Source organism: Vigna angularis, chromosome 3 (assembly GCF_016808095.1).
Source record: "Vigna angularis cultivar LongXiaoDou No.4 chromosome 3, ASM1680809v1, whole genome shotgun sequence".
Lineage (NCBI taxonomy): Eukaryota > Viridiplantae > Streptophyta > Magnoliopsida > Fabales > Fabaceae > Vigna > Vigna angularis.
In genome coordinates this window covers 19,232,325-19,252,719 of record NC_068972.1, presented here as the reverse complement: position 1 = coordinate 19,252,719, position 20,395 = coordinate 19,232,325, and the positions used below count along the sequence as shown (strand labels likewise).

Genomic DNA, 20,395 nt, shown 5'->3' with positions numbered 1-20,395 from the left:
AGATGAAGATGGTTGTGCCAAGCTTTCGTCAATGGAGGAGAGGCGCGATGAAGGTTGCGGTGGCTGGTGCGTGTTCGATGATTTGCGTGTGAGAAGAGTGGTGTCGCGGCGGCTGGCGTGGTTGATGGTGGTGGAGAAGAGGACTGTGACTTTGTGCGACGGCGGCGAGATGTTGGTGATGCGAAGACGAACTCGCAGATGGCGGTCGTGGTGGCTTCGAACCCTTGTGCGAAGGAGAAGGAAGGTGGCGGCGGTCTTGGTTGAGGCACCGTGGTGGTTCGTTGATGCGCCGGCGAGAAAGGAAGGAGATGATGTTCTGGCCGTGGCGACGACTTGCGGCATTGGCGGGAGCGGAACGGCAGTGACGGCTAGGGTTAGGGTTTCAGTGGGTGGAAGATGATAGGGCTGACGTGGCAAGGTTGAAGAGAAGGTGTTTGATACAAAGTCAGTGTGAGATGGGAATCATGCCACGTGTGATTACTGAAAACACTCTTCATGCCACGTAACAAACAATTAAACGGCTGTTTGTTCAATTTGACGGCAGACCGCTAATTGTTACAATTTTACAAAAATAGGGACCCAATTGAGACGCCGAAAAGAAAAGGAACCTATTTGAGATTCACGCCGAAAATAGGGACCTACCGAGACATTAAACCTATTTTGAATTATATAATAGAAAATGTAAAATTTTACATTTTGGATACAAGGGTTGGGTACAAGGGAAGAATGAGAACGAAGGGTAAGGCATAGGGTGGTAACTGCGACAATGGCTCTTACATAAGAATGGAGGTGAAGAAGAAAAAGAAGAAAATAAAACTGTCATTTCATCATGCTTATAAAGTGCAATAAGAAAATATCCGGTGCTGGTAGCAATGGCCCACTATGTCCCACTTTTTTAACAGGGTAGAAGAGTGACGTTCAAAGAAATACGGGAAAGTATAATGTCCAAACACAACATGCTTTCCTCCATACTTTGCTTGCCATTTTATTAGAAAAATAAAATAAATGAGAATCAATCAAATACACACAAATGAGAAAAAAATCAAAAAAGAAAAACAAAATAGTATAGCAAAAATTGGGTAAAATTTGGAAAAAATATGGCTTCTCAACATTGTAAGACGTGGTCTGCATGACCAAAACATTCAAATTGATTAGACGAGTAAAATGTCAAGACACTCGACCAGCATCAAATTGATAAGAAAATGAAGTTCAGAAAGCTCGAAAGTTTATCATTGCATTCATATTATATTAATATTAAATATTATTATATTATTAGACGAGTAAAAAGTTAAGACCCTCAACAGCGTCTTGATCATTTATATTATTATATGTTATAATAAATTATTAATTTTAAGAACCATTAAATTTTTTAAATTCTTGTTATTATATATAAACTCTTCTTATTTGTTATACATATGTTAAAGTTATTTAAGGGCATTAAAACGGTCCATTATAAATACTTCATTTCTTACAATTTTTTTGAATTTTGAATTTAAAATTTAAACTTTGTTGTCTTACTTTTACAGTTTTTTTACATTTCGAATTTTAAAATCAAATTCTCTTATTATATATTTTGAATTTCAAATTTAGCAGTACAAATCTTAATTTTAGAAAAAAAATTGAATTTGAAATCATTAGTTATTTGTATATTTTTGAAACTTGAAAGAATTTATAATTTTTACTTTTTAATAATACATAAGTCTTCTGTATATTATTGAAATTAGTTTTAAATTATTAATATTGTATTTCACATTATCGGGTAATTTGAAATTGCATGTGTATATTATTAAGAAAAAAATAAAAACTTTGTGAACCGCCCCACCAATCACAGATCAGAAAACCTACATGGTGAATAAGAAAAAATATAATCTAAAAGTAGACAAAAAGCCAAAACAATAATTGAAGCAGAATATTTGTTTTCATAACATCTTACCACAAGACATGAGACATCAAAACTTTCCTTCTCATATGTCATGGGTTCCTTCTAATTAAAAACTTACTAAATTTTCAGAAAGGAAAGAAATTGGGTCAGTACTACATATTTGTTATTTAACTTATATTCAGAATTCTATTTATCAATTATATTAAAACAAAGTCGGATGAGTATTTTGAAAATATCAACTACACTTTCTCTATTGATATTGTACATGTATTTTACATAATAGTGTTCTTTTAAATTACTATTAATTTTGTAAAGTGTCATACTCAATCCAATAAGCATATTATACAACGTAATAAAATTGTTTAAGCCAACTATATTTGTATCATATTTACACATTATAATTAAATATAGTTTAATATGCAACTTATTATTTATTATATTGTTATTATACTATCTAAGTAAGTATTATTTTAATAGAAACATAGACTTATCATCTATATTATCATATAAATACAACTTGTATTTTCTAATAAATATTCACTTTATAATCACTCTCATTTTCATCTATAAATCCTAATTTTTTTATTAATTTGAGTGTTAGAGAATCTAGGTGAATCTTTCCACTCTTAACAAGCAAGAGATCATTCCACACAAACAATGATCAAACCATCATTAGAATCTCGTCACCTGTTAAAAAGTTCACATCAATATCCAAATGACATTCATCGTGGAACTATCGTAAAACACTTTCCCGTCCTCACATACCCATCATACCCATGGTCATTGTTAAACAACTTTTTGTTACAATAAGACCAACAAAATCAGAAAATCCCCCTAATGTAGAATAAGGAAACCTTGAGTATCAAATCCAAGCGTATTAAGCTCTAGATTGAATACTTAACCTTGTTAAGAAAATGCAATGAGAAAATCAAAAGAAATGTAAAAAGAGAATTAACTAATTAAAATGAACTAAATGCATGAGATAAAATTACAAAGTGCAACTAAGAATGATGGTTAACTATCGAATATGATGCAGATATCTAATGCAATGCATGACTATCTATATGAATGCCTAGTATGCATGAGCTCTGTTGGCTAATTGGAGAAAACAATTACATAACTGAAATCTATGTTTAAAACCTAAAATAGGAAATTTCTATTGCACCTGTTTCTGGTTTAATGACAAATATGGATTCCGAAGATGCTAAAATGAAAATGTAATGCTTTAAACAAGTGAAAAGGGCTATTATTAGTGGATGAGGCTAGATGAACAAGTGAATAAATGCAAAAATTGAAAATTGCCTAACAGAAACTAAATGATAGTAAGCACAAAATGACAGTATTTTTTATAGACATTTTCAGGTTTGAAATCAGATTCTGGGTACCTATAGTATTGCATATGCAAAGGTGGAAACAGGTTTGAATTGATGGTGATGGATGGCTAATGCAAAGAGAACAAATGGATATATGCAAAACCTAAAATGGCAATTTGGGTATCAACTATTATGCAGAAAATAGAAATTTAAGTGCATATGCAGTGCAGAAAAGAAAAAAATGAATGCAGGGCCTACTCATTCTGCTTGATTGAATGCAGTATGCATATACTGCAAAAAATGGGTATCAAAGATTATGCATGAAACTAAAATGGGAATTCAAGATGCTATATATGCAATGCAAGGAAGTCAAAATCATGGATATAATGCAGATGCAGAACTTATCAAGTGAGAACCAATTGTAAAAATCTAACTGTTTCGGTATAGATGATTTTCGGTGTGTTTTTGTTGCTTCTAAATGTTTGGGATGCTTGCTTCTCCTCAATTGTTGTCGTTCGCGCTCCTTCAGCTCGTACCGCTCATCTACTTTCACCAACGGAGGAGGGAGGTACCTGCGAAGATACTCCGACGCTCAAGTCAGACGTGAGTTATGGAGCCTCAGCTCTCAAGAAAGTGATTATATTATCACTATAGAATATTATCTAGAGTCCATCCAACGTAAGTGGAACGTACCTCTTTTGACTCTGTCATTGTATTTATAAGTGTTTCATAAGCCAAATAAAAATAACCTTAATTACCTGAAAATCTAGTTAGTTACTCATAAATATCTTAACTGCTTAAAATATCTTTAATAAGATATTTTATCTAATAAATATCTTTAATCATACTATACATAATGGCCTCCAAGTCTGAGTTAACCGTTCGGTTTTATGGACGGGTTAACTATAGGACTTATGAGTTTGAGGGAGGCAGTATTCATTGTGTTGGGGAGCGTGTTTCTGGTCGTTGCTCATTTGTGGACCGAACGACGGGCTTTCTGAGTTTTCTCGTTGCCATAGGCCGAGCGGTAAATGATGGTAGTTCTTTTATAAAGTCAAACGATTGAGGCCAAGTGGCCGAACACCTGCGAGACCGAATGGCCGAATGCTGGAACGCGACCACGGAAAGCCGAACGATTGAGGCCGAAGTGCGAATACCTTTAAGGCCGAACGGCTGAATGCTTGAACACTTGAGGCCATGGATGGCCGAGCGGTTGAGGTCGAAGGACCGGAATCATGTGAGGCCGAATGGCCGAATGTTGGAACGGTTGAGGCCAAAGTGCAAATAACTTTAAGGCCGAACGGCCGAATGCTTGAACACTTGAGGCCATGGAAGGCCGGACAGTTGGGGGCGAGTTGACGAAAACCTACCAGGCTCCATAATAGGTAGATTGCCTTTATATTGGCATGCGCTAGGTGTTCTTGGGCGAACATAACCTAGGCTAGGGGATGGTCCCCTAGGTTTGATGTTCTGGGTGTTCTAGGGCGAACATCTACTGGAGGGAGTGTGTCCCTTTATTCAATGCACCTGGGTGTTCTAGGGCGAACATCTACCAGGTCTGGGAGTGTTTCCTCGGTTTTGAGTGTTTCAGCATGAACGACTCTCTAGTGTCCGCCTTTGTATGCAAGATGTGCTTATCTGCACTGTAGAATGAGAAAAAGAGTAGCCAAACAAACCAAATGCATTTACAAGGTTTAGAAAATTAATATCAATAATAGATTATGATATAAGACCGATCGGCCGAGAGAGTAAGATCGCTCGGTCTTCGGTTGATTGTCTCTTGTGACCTGTAAGATACATAATATCAAAAATATAGGTGAGACCGTTCAATCGAGATTTAACTGCTTTAGAGTCTTGTGACCTGCAAGATAATATCAAAAATATAGGCGAGACCGTTCGGTCGAGATGTAACTGCTTTAGAGTCTTGTGACTTTCTTATCACCCTGTAAGTAGTAATTTTTTGCATAAACTGAGGCCATGAAAGGCCGAGCAGTTGAGGATGTTTCTCATCGAGCGGAAAGCTCTCGTTTGATCAAATGGCTTGTACACCGAGTCCTATCGCCAAGCAAGTAAGACTGCTCAGACTTGAATTAAGATATGTCCCGGGTGAATTGTAGGTGTTTTACTGTCCTCCATCGATAAAAGGGTAAATGCCGTTTTGTGGAGCATGTAAAGTGGATACTGTACTGCCAGTTGAAACTGGAATTGACTCCGACGGTGCCGAAAGAGTGCGTCACTGCAAAAATTTGAAGAAACCCTAAGTAGGATCTGTGACCAGCAATTACAATTGCCCATTGAAACCAAAAGAAAGATGTTTATCACTGCCACGTGTAGAAAGATGAAGTGGGAAAGGGCTTGATTTTTCGCTGGTCATTTACTTTTCTCCTTATCAAGAAAAGTGCACAGAAAGCGAGGGCACTCCTTTTGATTTGAATTGCTCAATTACCCGTATTAGTCTTGCAGATGCGCCTAACCGCCATCCAAGTGGGAGGGTTAATTCGCGAATTTTCCTTTTAAGTTTGGGTTCGGTAACTTCCTGGATCCAATAATATTTATGGAAGTCGTTCCATCTTGCCAAGTGAAAATGGTGGGTGAAAGACCTTACATTATATTGTTGAAAGGTTTGGATAAAGAGAATTCCAAAGAAAAGGATAAATTCCTGAGAAAGATAAATTATATAATAATGATGGAAAACAATGCAAATAATGTTGTCCCTGGGTTAAAGATTTTTTGCTATTTCCCCAATTTTGATGAAGCTTGGAGGTAGTACTACGCATTGCTCAGAAGGGTTATGTGTTTTGCATCTGGAACTATGTCAGCGGAAGGGTAATGGGGATTGGGTCTGCCGCCGACGAGGGCGACGATGTCGCAGCGGAAGAGCATCGCGGCGTGACCGATTCCTTCGTCGTAAAACTCGCGGCAGACTCGCTCGTCAAAGGGGTTACAATTATAAATGTGGAAACTATGGTTAGTGGCGGAAACGCAAACCTAGTCCTGGCTTGAAGGCGCTGCAGATGGCGCAGAGGCTGTCCCGGACAGTGCGACAGGTGACGCGAGGTGGTGTGGAGCTGGGATATTCGTATGAGGACCGTTGAAAGATAGTGTAGGTCCAGCTTTCTCTGGCGCCCTGAATGAGGCCTGTAGGCGGTGCTAGAGGATGTCCTGGTCGAAGACGACGGCTGATTGCGGCAATGCCGTCGAAGGCCTTATGGAGGAGAGATCGGAGGAGGACGTGAAATCCTCCGTAACAGAGAAGTTATCGTCTGTCTGGAGATTCATCCACTCGCTGACGTTGAGTTGTTGATGATGCTAGAGATTGAGTAGTGGTGATCGTTGGGCTTGTTGGAGATCCCACCCACCAGTCATCTTTTTCTTTTTTGCTATTTCCCCAATCTTGATGAGGCTTGGTAGTACTGCACTATGAGAAATGAGATAAAAATGTACGTTAATTGTAAAATGAAGTAAAAGCTTCAGACTTTTTTATGGCATATGAATGAAACAATGCTCTTGCGTCACATTATATTGTTTCGTCAGGGGTTCAAGTAATTCTTTTTGAACCTAACGGTTGTACGAAGCCTTCTCTTGATGTATCACTCTAAGAAATCTCAATAATAATATAAACAGTTGGCATTTTATCCGATATGCATTAGTCACGGATGCATTTATATGTTGAGATGATAATAATATTCCAAATAGTTTATGTTTCGGTGGAAAGTTTTGGGGACCGAGAGACTAACCTGCTGACGCGTCTGGGCCGCTCGCTCGCCTCCAAACTCCTACTGTTGGCCGATCGGTGTTGGCGCAAGCCGATCGGTCTCCTTCTTGAAGAGGGTGGATGTACCTGCAAAAGATACTCCGACGCTCAAGTTAGGCGTGTGATTTTAAGGAGCATCGGCTCTTAGTTGAATGTTTTGTGAAAAGTGAATAATGCGTAAGTGGAACGTACCTGGCTTTTGGCCCTGGCTTTGTATTTATAATTTACCTCATGGATCCTAAGCTGATATAAGCCCAACAAAATATAAACAGAATAAGATATAAACAGATTACCTGAATATCCGGTTGGTTGTTTGTAACCACTCGGTTAATATTTTATACTATACATTATGCCCCCCAAGTCCGAGTTAAGCGGTTGGCTTTAGCCGTGGTTAACTACAGGACTGATGAGTTTGAGGGAGGCTGCATTGGTGGAACTGAAAGCGTTTTACCGCTCGACCTTCAACAGTAACCGAGCGGGATTTACCGCTCGTCCTTCAACAGTACATTAACCGAGAAGGCTTTACCCCTCGACCTTCGAAAGTAACCGAGCGGGATTTACCGCTCGTCCTTCAACAGGATCCGAGAGGAATGTACCTCGCGATCTTCGACATTAACCGAGAGGGCTTTACCTCTCGACCTTTGACATCAACCGAGCGGGATTTACCGCTCGTCCTTCAACAGGAATCGAGAGGAATTTACCTCTCGATCTTCTACATTAATCGAGAGGGCTTTACCTCTCGACCTTCGACATGAACCGAGCGGGATTGACCGCTCGGCCTTCAACAGGAACCGAGAGGAATTTACCTCTCGGTCTTCGACATTAATCGAGAGGGCTTTACCTCTCGACCTTCGACATGAACCGAGCGGGATTGACCGCTCGGCCTTCAACAGGAACCGAGAGGAATTTACCTCTCGGTCTTCGACATTAATCGAGAGGGCTTTACCTCTCGACCTTCGACATTAACCGAGCGGGATTTACCGCTCGTCCTTCAACAGGAACCGAGAGGGATTTACCTCTCGATCTTCAACATTAACCGAGAGGGCTTTACCTCTCGACCTTCGACATTAACCGAGCGGGATTTACCGCTCGTCCTTCAACAGGAACCGAGAGGGATTTACCTCTCGGTCTTCAACATTAATCGAGAGGGTTTTACCTCTCGACCTTCGACATTAACCGAGCGGGAATTACCGCTCGTCCTTCAACAGGAACCGAGAGGAATTTACCTCTCGATCTTCAACATTAACCGAGAGGGCTTTACCTCTCGACCTTCAACATTAACCGAGCGGGATTTACAGCTCGTCCTTCAACAGGAACCGAGAGGAATTTACCCCTCGGTCTTCGACATTTATCGAGAGGGTTTTACCTCTCGACCTTCGACATAAACCGAGCGGGATTTACCGCTCGTCCTTCAACAGGAACCGAGAGGAATTTACCTCTCGGTCTTCGACATTTATCGAGAGGGTTTTACCTCTCGACCTTCGACATTAACCGAGCGGGATTTACCGCTCGTCCTTCAATAGGAACCGAGAGGAATTTACCTCTCGATCTTCGACATTTATCGAGAGGGTTTTACCTCTCGACCTTTGACAATAACCGAGCGAGATTGACCGCTCGGCCTTCAAGAGGAACCGAGAGGAATTTACCTCTCGGTCTTCGACATTTATCGAGAGGGTTTTACCTCTCGACCTTCGACAATAACCGAGCGAGATTGACTGCTCGGCCTTCAACAGGAACCGAGAGGAATTTACCTCTCGGTCTTCGGCATTTATCGAGAGGGTTTTACCTCTCGACCTTCGACATTAACCGAGCGGGATTTACCGCTCGTCCTTCAATAGGAACCGAGAGGAATTTACCTCTCGATCTTCGACATTTATCAAGAGGGTTTTACCTCTCGACCTTTGACAATAACCGAGCGAGATTGACCGCTCGGCCTTCAAGAGGAACTGAGAGGAATTTACCTCTCGGTCTTCGACATTTATCGAGAGGGTTTTACCTCTCGACCTTCGACAATAACCGAGCGGGATTGACCGCTCGGCCTTCAACAGGAACCGAGAGGGATTTACCTCTCGGTCTTCAACTTTAACCTAGGACTTACCGGTCGTCTTTGAGAGGGCTTTACCTCTTTCCAGAGAGGGATTTACCGCTCGGTCTTCGACCTGATCGTTAATTATGAACTTTGCTGACGAAATTGGCAATCAGTGTTTGTAATAGGAGACTTCCCCTTCGTTAATTGAATTCCATGAAGTCCGTTTATGACTAGATCTTAGTATGCACTTGCATAGTTGATGGCGTGGATTTTGATATATATTTCTTCAAGATGTTGTCTTGCTGAGATTCTCATGATGATATATATTATGGTATATATCCGTATAATAAATGATTCGGTTACCAGATATTATGAATCGCACCGAATAAATAATATATATAATAAACAAGGTATCAAAACCGTCTTGAGATTTTATAATATTGCTGTTGATAGTTACCTCTAACACGACAATTTCTTTGATTATTTTAGTCATGCCAAAAAATGTTTCAGTTATAATAATTGGATAACTATATTGATAGTTATATACTATATTATATATAATATATCATATAATATATTATGGATTATAACATATATATTTAACATAAAAATAGTTGTTATAATATCTATTATCAATTAGATATTTTATGAAATATTCATATTTCAAAAAATACTTATCTTGTTGACGACGTCTCACGTAGAGATGATGATTCATCTACTGTAGTTTTTGTCGAAAGTTTCTGGTGTTGATCTGAAATAGTGATGTCGAGACTGAACGCTCGTCTTGGTTTCTTGTGGTCATCATTGGGTTTGACGCTCGGCCCCACGGTGGGCGCCAAAATGTTTCGGTGGAAAGTTTTGGGGACCGAGAGACTAACCTGCTGACGCGTCTGGGCCGCTCGCTCGCCTCCAAACTCCTACTGTTGGCCGATCGGTGTTGGCGCAAGCCGATCGGTCTCCTTCTTGACGAGGGTGGATGTACCTGCAAAAGATACTCCGACGCTCAAGTTAGGCGTGTGATTTTAAGGAGCCTCGGCTCTTAGTTGAATGTTTTGTGAAAAGTGAATAATGCGTAAGTGGAACGTACCTGGCTTTTGGCCCTGGCTTTGTATTTATAATTTACCTCATGGATCCTAAGCTGATATAAGCCCAACAAAATATAAACAGAATAAGATATAAACAGATTACCTGAATATCCGGTTGGTTGTTTGTAACCACTCGGTTAATATTTTATACTATACAGTTTATAAAGATTATAAAATAAATAACAAAATGAATAGTTATCTCTAAAGTTGCAGAAATTGGTTGATGTTGATGGTGTTAATCCGAAGTAGCGATGTCGAGACCGAGCGCTCGTCTTGGCTCCTTGCAGTATCAATGGGATGACGTTCGGCCCCACGGTGGGCGCCAAAATGTTTCGGTATAGATGTTTTCCGGTGTGTCTTTGTTGCTTCTAAATGTTTGGGACGCTCGCTTCTCCTCAATTGTTGTCGTTCGCGCTTCTTCAACTTGTACCGCTCGTCTACTTTCACCAATGGAGGGGGGAGGTACCTGCGAAGATACTCTGACGCTCAAGTCAGACGTGAGTTATGGAGTCTCAGCTCTCAAGAAAGTGATTATATTATCACTATAGAATATTATCTAGAGTCCATCAAACGTAAGTGGAACGTACCTCTTTTGACTCTGTCATTGTATTTATAAGTGTTTCATAAGCCAAATAAAAATAACCTTAATTACCTGAAAATCTAGTTAATTACTCATAAATATCTTAACCGCTTAAAATATTTTAATAAGATATTTTATCTAATAAATATCTTTAATCATACTATACACTAACAATCCCAATTAAAGAGACATACTTAGAACTTAAATTAACAGAAAGAAATTGCAGGAAAGAAACAAAAAGCACCCAAAACCCAAAATTAGACTCTTGAACTATTTGATTAATTGAGTTAAGACCTTGCTCAATAAGACTTCTTGGAAAACAAGACCCACCTTGCTCAATAACATCATTTAACTTGCTCAATAAGACTTCTTGGAAAACAAGACCCACCTTGCTCAATAACATCATTTAAATTTATATTTTCATGAATATTTTACATAATATATATTTCTTTTAAAATAGTTAAAACGCAAATAATATTTTTAATTAGTTATGAAAATATTTAAATCAATTTTAACATTCTAAAATTAGTGTCTAAAAATAGTTCTAGGCACATAATTTCATACTTCTTACCCTATAAATAAATATTCAAGATTTAGTTTTAAAAAATCTAAATTTTAGATAACATTATGTTTAATATATGTATATTATAAAATTGTATAATAAATATTACAGTTGTCTTATAACAATGAGAAAATTTTACTTAAAGCAATCAATGAATATTTTAACAACTTCAATATTTTAATTAATATAAAAAAATCAAGTGAATAGTTTTAAAATAAATATAAAAATATTTAAAATTAATTACATATTATAAAAAGTATTTTATGAAAAATAAATAAAAATATCAATTATAAAATATTATTTTCAAATATAATATAAATAAATATATTTAAAGTTGTTAATTTTTTATTAACAACTTTAAATATATGAACGATAAAAATCTAGAAAATTATATTTTTGTACTGGTCTAAAATTAGTGAGACTCGATTATTTTAATGTTGAAAGGAGTTAGTATAAATAGTTTTGTTATAAACTTGTTTTATTATTTTAAAACACATTATTCTCTATAAACTATTTTCTAGAGTTTTCTGATTTCTCTCTTCTCTTTCTTACTCTATGCTTGTTTGATTGAATAACCGAGACCATAGGAATGATTCTTGTGATAAGTTTTTCAATTTGGATCGATCAATTTTTTTGAATAAGTTGAGTTTCAACCATTTTCTTGGTTTACTTTTGTTTTTGGTTGCATGTGAGACTTCTTCCGCTGGCATGCGTCTTGTCAATCTTTAATATGAGTCTCTACTAATTAGTCGTAATCATCTTTGTGATGTTTTTATGTGTAGAAGAGCATTTTGTGGAGCTAGAGGTGTTTTGGTTGTCTTGAATAAAGGGTCGAACTCTATCGATTTTAACATATAGTTTCGTTCGCCCCAGTCTTTTAGTTGAGCTTTGGTACAAAAACACGTGGAGAACTCACTCATATCATGCGATGCCTAGTCATAACCCATTATGATCGACACCGTCTCTCCCTGCCCTTCGTCCTCCTCGGCACCATCAATTATTACCCCGCCATAAAAAAAATTGTGGACCACTCTACAAAATTTCCTTATCCTCATTTATGATGGTCGCGCCACCACCTGGACCCTCACCCCGCTCGGTTGACTTAGGGAAGGAAGACGAAGACTCTGACTCCGCCGAGGACAAGACGCTGTTGTCATTGCCTCGTCCACCCCTTCTCGAAGACTCCATAGACGAAGGCAAGTTCATGGTAGTCATTATTACCTAAGCCAACAATGTTACAAGAATTTAGATGAAAAAGGTAAAAATGACGTGAAAGACCCACCATATATATAGGCAGAGAATCATGGACGTAGGAGCCACCCTAGCTGTTGGATGAAACAAGATCCAACGGTTCAATTCAAAAAACTCTGTAACTTCCTCCAACGCGAGAAACGAAAAACCTCATCCAACGGTTCAAATTAGATGACTTTGTAACTCCCTCCCAGCGCGGGAAATGAAAAATTCCTGTCAGCGGTTACGGTTTCAAAAATAAATCATCCTAGGAACTAGACCGCACGTACGAGTAAGCCAGAATTCATAAAGTCCTTCATTGATTCTTCTCGGTTCAGGCGTGGGGGACCTGTGTACCGTATAGACCGGTCAATATATGTCACTTGGTCGATCAACTACATAGAAAGTCAACTCTAAAAATCCTAAAACAATGTTAATCGAAAGATTTCAAAATTCGATTAACAAAGAAAAAAAACATGTTTAGATAACATTGGATCGTGATTAGGTGAATCTTAATAAAAAACCTATTTTGAAATTTATAAATACAAAGGTAAAGTAAGGAGGTAGGTGATTGTATTTATTAAACATTTAAGATTAACTATAATAATCAATCGGTATAACTAAAAATTGATTTGAGCATGTCTTTAACATATATTCACCCGCTCAGACTTGAACTTTTTTAAAGAAAATTTGACAAGAGATTGAAAATTAATAATTTAAAATAAGTAATTGGTTAAAAGTGTAAAAATATACTTCTCAACCTTACATACCACCGAAACATATTATAATTTTGTTTATATAAATTATTTGTTTTTTCAATCACTTCTAAATTTTTTAATTCATTTAAAAAAATAAATAATAATTTAGATTAATATATATGTAATTTTTTTAATAAATATTTTTTATTTATTTTAATTAAAATATAATATATAAGATTAATAATTTTGTATATATAATTTTATTATTATTATTAAATATTGAGTTCTATTATAAAATAAAATCTGTGCATTGAACGGAATAAATAGCAGTGATTCTACATCATATTAAAATAGCTACAGATAGAATGTTTGCCACTTCAAAATGAGTGAAAGAATTAGGTTTAATACGTATTTTGGTCCCTCTTTTCGTAGGGTGTGTTCAAATTGGTCCTACTTTTTTTCAAAAGTTCACTAAGATCCCACTTTTCGCAAAAACGATGCACGTTACTCCTTTTTTAGGTTTAATACGTATTTTGGTCTCTCTTTTCGTAGGGTCTGTTCAAATTGGTCCAACTTTTTTTCAAAAGTTCCCTATTTTGATCCCTCTTAGTGAACTTTTCGTATTTTGGTGAGCTGTACATTTTTCGTTGAGGTGAACTTTTGAGGGATCAAAATGTACAGCTCACCAAAATACGAAAAGTTCACTAAGAGGGATCAAAATAGGGATCAAAATAGGGAACTTTTGAAAAAAAGTAGGACCAATTTGAACAGACCCTACGAAAAGAGGGACCAAAATACGTATTAAACCTAAAAAAGGACTAACGTGCATCGTTTTTGCGAAAAGTGGGATCTTAGTGAACTTTTGAAAAAAAGTAGGACCAATTTGAACAGACCCTACGAAAAGAGGGACCAAAATACGTATTAAACCAAAGAATTATGAGGCTTGTAGCAAATTAGCAATTAATGCAAATCAAGTTGCACTTGCAATAAACAATGAGGAATACATTGTGAAACTAAAAGCTATTGATATTTTAATTCTCTTACTTGATTAACCTACAAATGTTTATTATTTTAAAATAAAAATATTGTTTTAGAAGTAAATAGACGTGGAGCTAAAAACACGGTGTTTATTTATCATCACCCTTCATCTATTACTGATTCTATGGACATAGATCTATCCGAGTCCTATACGTTGACGATGTTACAACATTCAGAACCTCACACCTATAAGTTTTATCTATCTATGCATCTATTCATTTGGCCACACAATCAGACCCTTCGCCTCTACCACAAGAGTCCCTCTCTATGTTCAAAAACATCAGAATCAAAACAAAACAAACCCAACCAGTACTAACAATAAAATCCCCAAATAACAAATCCCAAACTGTGGACCCCACCTCCCCTTAGGTAACAAACTAAAACATAACAATCAAACATTAATCAACGTTAAGTAAGATGTTTCTATCCCCTTCAACCCCTCTTTCGCCACATTCTGTAACCATTTGATGTTTTTCTTGTTGCAATGACCGCTTAAGGAATTAGTAGCTGCGAATCTTTTGCAGCCGTTTTAACCAAGATTTCCCACAGCCGTTGGATCTCTCCTACGACATCATCGGACGGTAATCGAAACCTGCAGCAAGGACACGTGTTCCTCTTCCCAAGCCACGGTAAGATACACACCCAATGAAACAAGTGCTGACATGGCAACTCGCACACGTCCCTCCCTATTGTCATCTCCTCTCTGCATATCGCACACTCTATCCCACCGGCCCTCACCTCCACCGATGGCAGCGCCACCACCGCCGTAGCCGACGCAGCCACCTCCCCCGATTCCTTTCCTCCGCCGCATTCCAGTGCACCGACGAGTCTCCAGCAGCGCGTCACGGTCTCCACGAAGGGAATCAGCACCGTCGAGCCCGTGCATGACCCAAAGGGTGCAAAGGAAAGAGTCAACAATGAATCGGAGAAGATGGTGCTGAGGTTGACCTTCCATTGGGAAAAGGGTGCCTCGAGGGCATGTGGATTGTGGTTGTGCGTTTCGCAAAGGAGGAGGAGGAGAAGCGCAGCGTCGAGGTCGCGCTGCCTCGTGGCTGTGGACAGCGACGGGGAGGTGGCAGTGAGGAGGTGGAGAAAGGAGAGGAGGTGGCGGGCGATGAGAAGCGTCTTCTGGGAGAGAGAGAGGTTGTGGAGGTGGTGGAGGGTTAGAGAGAAGAGCGTTGGGGAAGAAAGGAGGAAGGCGAGACGGCGATGGTGGTGGAGCGTAGTGGATAGAATGGAGTGGGTGAGATCTGAGAATTGGGAAGGGGTGAGGGTGGAGAGTGCCGCCATGATGATAGATGTTGATGTTTCTTCCATTGTGGGATCATGTGCTTTTGGACTTTGCTTTTCAGACCATGGAGGAGGAGGAAGAAGAATATGGCTTTTTATGTACGTGGGTGAGTGTGTTGGGGTATTACCGATTATTACTAAAATAAATAGGGTTTAATACGTATTTTGGTCCCTCTTTTCGTAGGGTCTGTTCAAATTGGTCCTACTTTTTTTCAAAAGTTCACTAAGATCCCACTTTTCGCAAAAACGATGCACGTTAGTCCTTTTTTAGGTTTAATACGTGTTTTGGTCCCTCTTTTCGTAGGGTCTGTTCAAATTGGTCCTACTTTTTTTCAAAAGTTCCCTATTTTGATCCCTATTTTGATCCCTCTTAGTGAACTTTTCGTATTTTGGTGAGCTGTACATTTTGATCCCTCAAAAGTTCACCTCAACGAAAAATGTACAGCTCACCAAAATACGAAAAGTTCACTAAGAGGGATCAAAATAGGGATCAAAATAGGGAACTTTTGAAAAAAAGTAGGACCAATTTGAACAGACCCTACGAAAAGAGAGACCAAAACACGTATTAAACCTAAAAAAGGACTAACGTGCATCGTTTTTGTGAAAAGTGGGATCTTAGTGAACTTTTGAAAAAAAGTAGGACCAATTTGAACAGACTCTACGAAAAGAGGGACCAAAATACGTATTAAACCAAATAAATAGACAACTATGTCTTCCACTCTTGATTGTATTGACCAATGTGTCCTCCGTTTCTGTTTCCTTTTCTAACTTCGACCGTCATAAGACTATTATCTTCTAGGTCGGTTGTCCGTTATATTTTTAGGAAGATATGATTGGAAACGTCACTGCTTGACATTCTACTTCATCATTCCGTATGTGTAATTCTGACAACCAGTTCTCTGACTTCGCAGGAGGTAATAATGATTCTAGTTCTAAATAGTTTAATTGTATTATTGTCAGGTTATATATTAAATTAAAGTAATAAATACACGGATTGGTAGAATGAAACATACACTGAAGAGATCTTCATTAGCAACAATACATACCATCTGATACTCTTTGACTTAGTCATTAATGTTCTGAACATCAATAATCTGTTGCATATAGCAGTCATAATCAAATACGTAGTGAACGGAGAGAAAAATATTAACAATCCTGACCTTTAAATTCTAGATTAATGTAAAATATGCAATTAAAAACAATTTAAACACATTAAAATATGTTCAATAGTTGAAAAAAAAAAATTCTAAACTTCAAATCAATCAGTCCTGAATGTAGGTAGTAACAGGTGGATTTTATTTAGTTATTGAAGGCAGTAGAAAATCCACGACAATTATGTTGAATGTGGAATAAATAAAGATGGTGTGACCTTGTGGTCATGGTGATCTAATGGTGGCAAAGTTTGTCCACACGTTAAATGTCCAGAGCAAGCACGTTTCTTACTCTAGTGCTTTCCATTTTCTCTCAGATGTTTTCTCCCGACCGAATTTGCTAGGGTCAACAAAACAAGCAGAAGAGGAAGTTCCTTCATGGCCCATGCTCATGGCTAGTTCCTCTTGTCACTAAACCAAATTTACAAAACGAATACAATAATGTAGAAGAATTGGGCATCTTCATTATCTCATCCTTTGTTTACATGCGCACATCTAATTTCTCAAAGCTCCAGTGTCTCTACCTACCATAGTGGAAACCTTGCAAATTGCTTTCTGGGATCGTGTGCATTCTGGAGAAAATATTAAAATATAATGCCTCGTAGCCATTAGCCCATTGCCTATTATTGAGAAAGAGGGCACAATGTTGGCAACTCAGGCTATGATTAAAGGAAAGGATATTTAACAGATCTTGGATGCTTTAATAGCAAGAAAAGAGACACGAATAGGGTAAAGATGTGAAAAGGAACAGGTGGATGCAAGACAAGCCCCACAAAATAAGACTATACAAATTAAACAATTGTGTTAAATTCCAACTGGCAGCGTCAAAATCAATGCTGAATGAATTCCCCCAAGTCTGAGCTCACCAATTTGGCGATCTCCCAAAAATCTTCAAGCCATTTTCCACAGAAAGTGTCCCTTTGTTGTAGCTTTACAAAAAATATTAGGTCCCCATCTCCGTGTCTACTTAAATATCATAAATGTTAAAGAGAAAGAAAAAAGTATTCGTCCTGAAATTTGGGATCCCAACTCGCATAACATGACCACACTGTGGATTTCTTTTACAATAAATCAAACTACTGATACAATGGAAATTGGTAAGTTCCCCAAGACCCATTTCAGTAATGTTTCCTTTAGCCCAAACAAAGTATTTAACGGCACGGAAGCTCCTTTGCCCAAAAAATAATATCTGGGAACTAGGGCAAAAGTTATTGCTGCCAGCCAGACTATAACTTTTCGCTTAATCACAGAATTGTGTCATCAGTCACAACCTACCTGGACAAATCAGAGTAGCTTTATCAAACAAAGCAGTCTTAACTGAACCCACGAAGCAAGCAAGGGTAGAATCTCAGTTCCCAAAAGAAAAATGTTCAAGTACTCCCTGGAGTCATGCGGTTCTAGGCCTAGACTATCTTGGGTGAAAAATTATCAATCAGCAAGCATAAATTTAGTATACACAGTAAGGCTTGATAAAAAGGGGAGTTGATTCCTAACCTAGTGCACCCAGTAAAGCTTGATATTTTGGCTGAGTATTTTGATAAATGTGTTATTTAGTTTCAGCATCTCAGAAGTTGAGTGACCGCTTTTTCTCTGCCTATACTAGAGATGAATGACCATATTTCAGTACAAGCTACCACATAAAGTTATTAACTGAACATTCCCGTAGTCTAACTCTTCCTGTAAAACATATCCTTCTCCCCTCGTCAAACCAAACAACCTTCCAGCAACGCCTAAATTTCATCAGATCTACCATTGGACACATCCTTGGCAACGAAATTCAGTAACCCTCCACTCGTTTCAATCCAGCTACTTCCACGGACCTTCTGTAACCCAATTGCTTTCATTCTTTCCCTAACCTCCCTAGCTTGTTCCCATTTCCCAGCATTTGATAATAAATTGGCCATGATCATGTAATTCCCAGTATTTTCAGCCTCGATCTCAAACAAATGATCACAAGCAAACTTTCCCACTTCAACATCACCATAAATCGAAGCCCCGTGCAGCAGAGCACCCCAAACTTTAGCACTTGGTTTAATTGCCATTTCAGAAATGAATAGTGTAGCTTCTGAGAGTTTTCCAGCTCGACTAAGAACACCCACCATGCACGCATAGTGCTCTACCAAGGGTTCAAAGCCACACTGTGAAGGCATCGAATTAAAGATATCCCAAGCTTCATCGACCAATCCGGAATGAGCACAGGCTGTCAATACAGAAGTTAAAGTCACCGGATCAGGTTGAATTCCTTGATTTAGCATCTGACTATACAGACTAAGTGCCAAACCAGCATCACCATGAGCAGCGTAAGCAGATATAATCGATGTCCAAATAACCAAACTCTTATTCGGTGAAAGATCAAAAACCCTTTTTGCCCCATGAATATACCCGAGCTTTGCATAAGCATCAATAATGGAGGTTGCCACATATACATTTTGCTCATAACCTCTCCTTATAGCATAACCATGAACCTCTTTCCCTCCTCGAAGGTTTGAGAAATACGAAAAAGAAGGAAGAACGCTAGCAAGTGTAACAGCATTGGGACACAAACCAGAACCCTGTATATCCCGTAACAAATCAAATAACCCTTCAAACTCTTCATTCTGAACCATACCAGAAATCACAGCATTCGACATATTCAATCCAGGGTTCTCCGCCCCTCGAAAAATATTCATGGCTTCTTCCACAAACCCGTAATCCATGTACCCTGAAATAATTGCCCCATAAGTAACCTCATCCTTCTCCCGCATTTCTTCAAACAACTCCCGCGCATACTCCAAATGACCACACTTGGCATACATAGCGACCACAGCATTTGAAAGCGAAATATCCATCTCAATTCCATTCTCCTCCACGAAACGGTGTACCTCAATTCCAAACGCAAGGTCCATGGACTGCCCACATGCCTGCATCATGCTCATCGCGGTAACCACATTGGGTGCGACCCCGGAAGCAGTCAACATCTCCATGTACAACCTCTTACACTCGTCGTAATACATCCTCTGAGAATACCCACCAATCATCGCGTTCCACGTCACGGTGTCTCTGTTGGACATTCCGTCGAACACCTTCCGCGCAAGCCAAACCTCATCGCACCTGCAGTAACACGTTATCAACGCGTTGAGAATAAAAATATCCGAGTCAAACCTGCGACGAAGAACGAAACAGTGAACCTCTTTCGCCAAATTGGGGCTACAAAACGACGACGGAATAGTCTTCAAAATGCAGGATATGGTGAAGTTATCGGGGGAGGCGTTGGCGTTTGAGGAGGTGAACGACACAAATAGATTAAGCGCGTCGCGGAACATTGCGTTGAAGGAGTAGCCAAGGAGCATGGCGTTCCATGTGAAGGTGTTTCTGCGGGGAGTCGCGTCGAACACCTTGCGCGCTTCGCGCGCGTGGTCGGACTTGGAGTATAAGAGGATGAGTTTCGAGGCGAGGAAGTTATCGGGTTTGACGGAGAGAAGGATGAGGCGAGCGTGGAGCTGCCTCCCCTGGCGGAGGAGGCGGTGGTCAGAGCAGTACTGAATGGCGGAGCCATAGGCGGAGAAGTCGACGCCGGGGCGGGAGAGCCGTTGTCTGAGGTTGCCAGTTTGAAATTGAAGGGTCGGAGCCACCAGGCTACGGATCCCCATTCATTGATTCATAGAGGGCACTTGCAAAATTCGAATTTTCACCCGTTGCTCCGTATTCAACAATAATAAATTATGGGCTGGGTCTTAGGCCCAATTCATTTTTAAAGGCCTTTCAGCTTGCAGCCCCATGAAGGAAAGATGCTCCCTCCACCAC

General features: G+C 39.0%; 2 protein-coding genes across 2 annotated transcripts; both read right to left on the bottom strand.

Annotated features, from left to right (window-relative positions):
• Nucleotides 1-14,240: 14,240 nt before the first annotated feature.
• LOC108325317 (E3 ubiquitin-protein ligase SGR9, amyloplastic) lies at nt 14,241-15,857 on the bottom strand. The gene has a single exon (XM_017558375.2). It carries the CDS (start codon nt 15,486-15,488, stop codon nt 14,664-14,666), a length of 825 nt encoding a protein of 274 aa, XP_017413864.1. The 5' UTR covers nt 15,489-15,857; the 3' UTR covers nt 14,241-14,663.
• Nucleotides 15,858-17,616: 1,759 nt separating this feature from the next.
• LOC108324202 (pentatricopeptide repeat-containing protein At2g37310) lies at nt 17,617-20,260 on the bottom strand. Its single transcript, XM_017557065.2, has one exon. It carries the CDS (start codon nt 20,239-20,241, stop codon nt 18,343-18,345), a length of 1,899 nt encoding a protein of 632 aa, XP_017412554.2. The 5' UTR covers nt 20,242-20,260; the 3' UTR covers nt 17,617-18,342.
• Between the last annotated feature and the right edge of the window lie 135 nt (nt 20,261-20,395).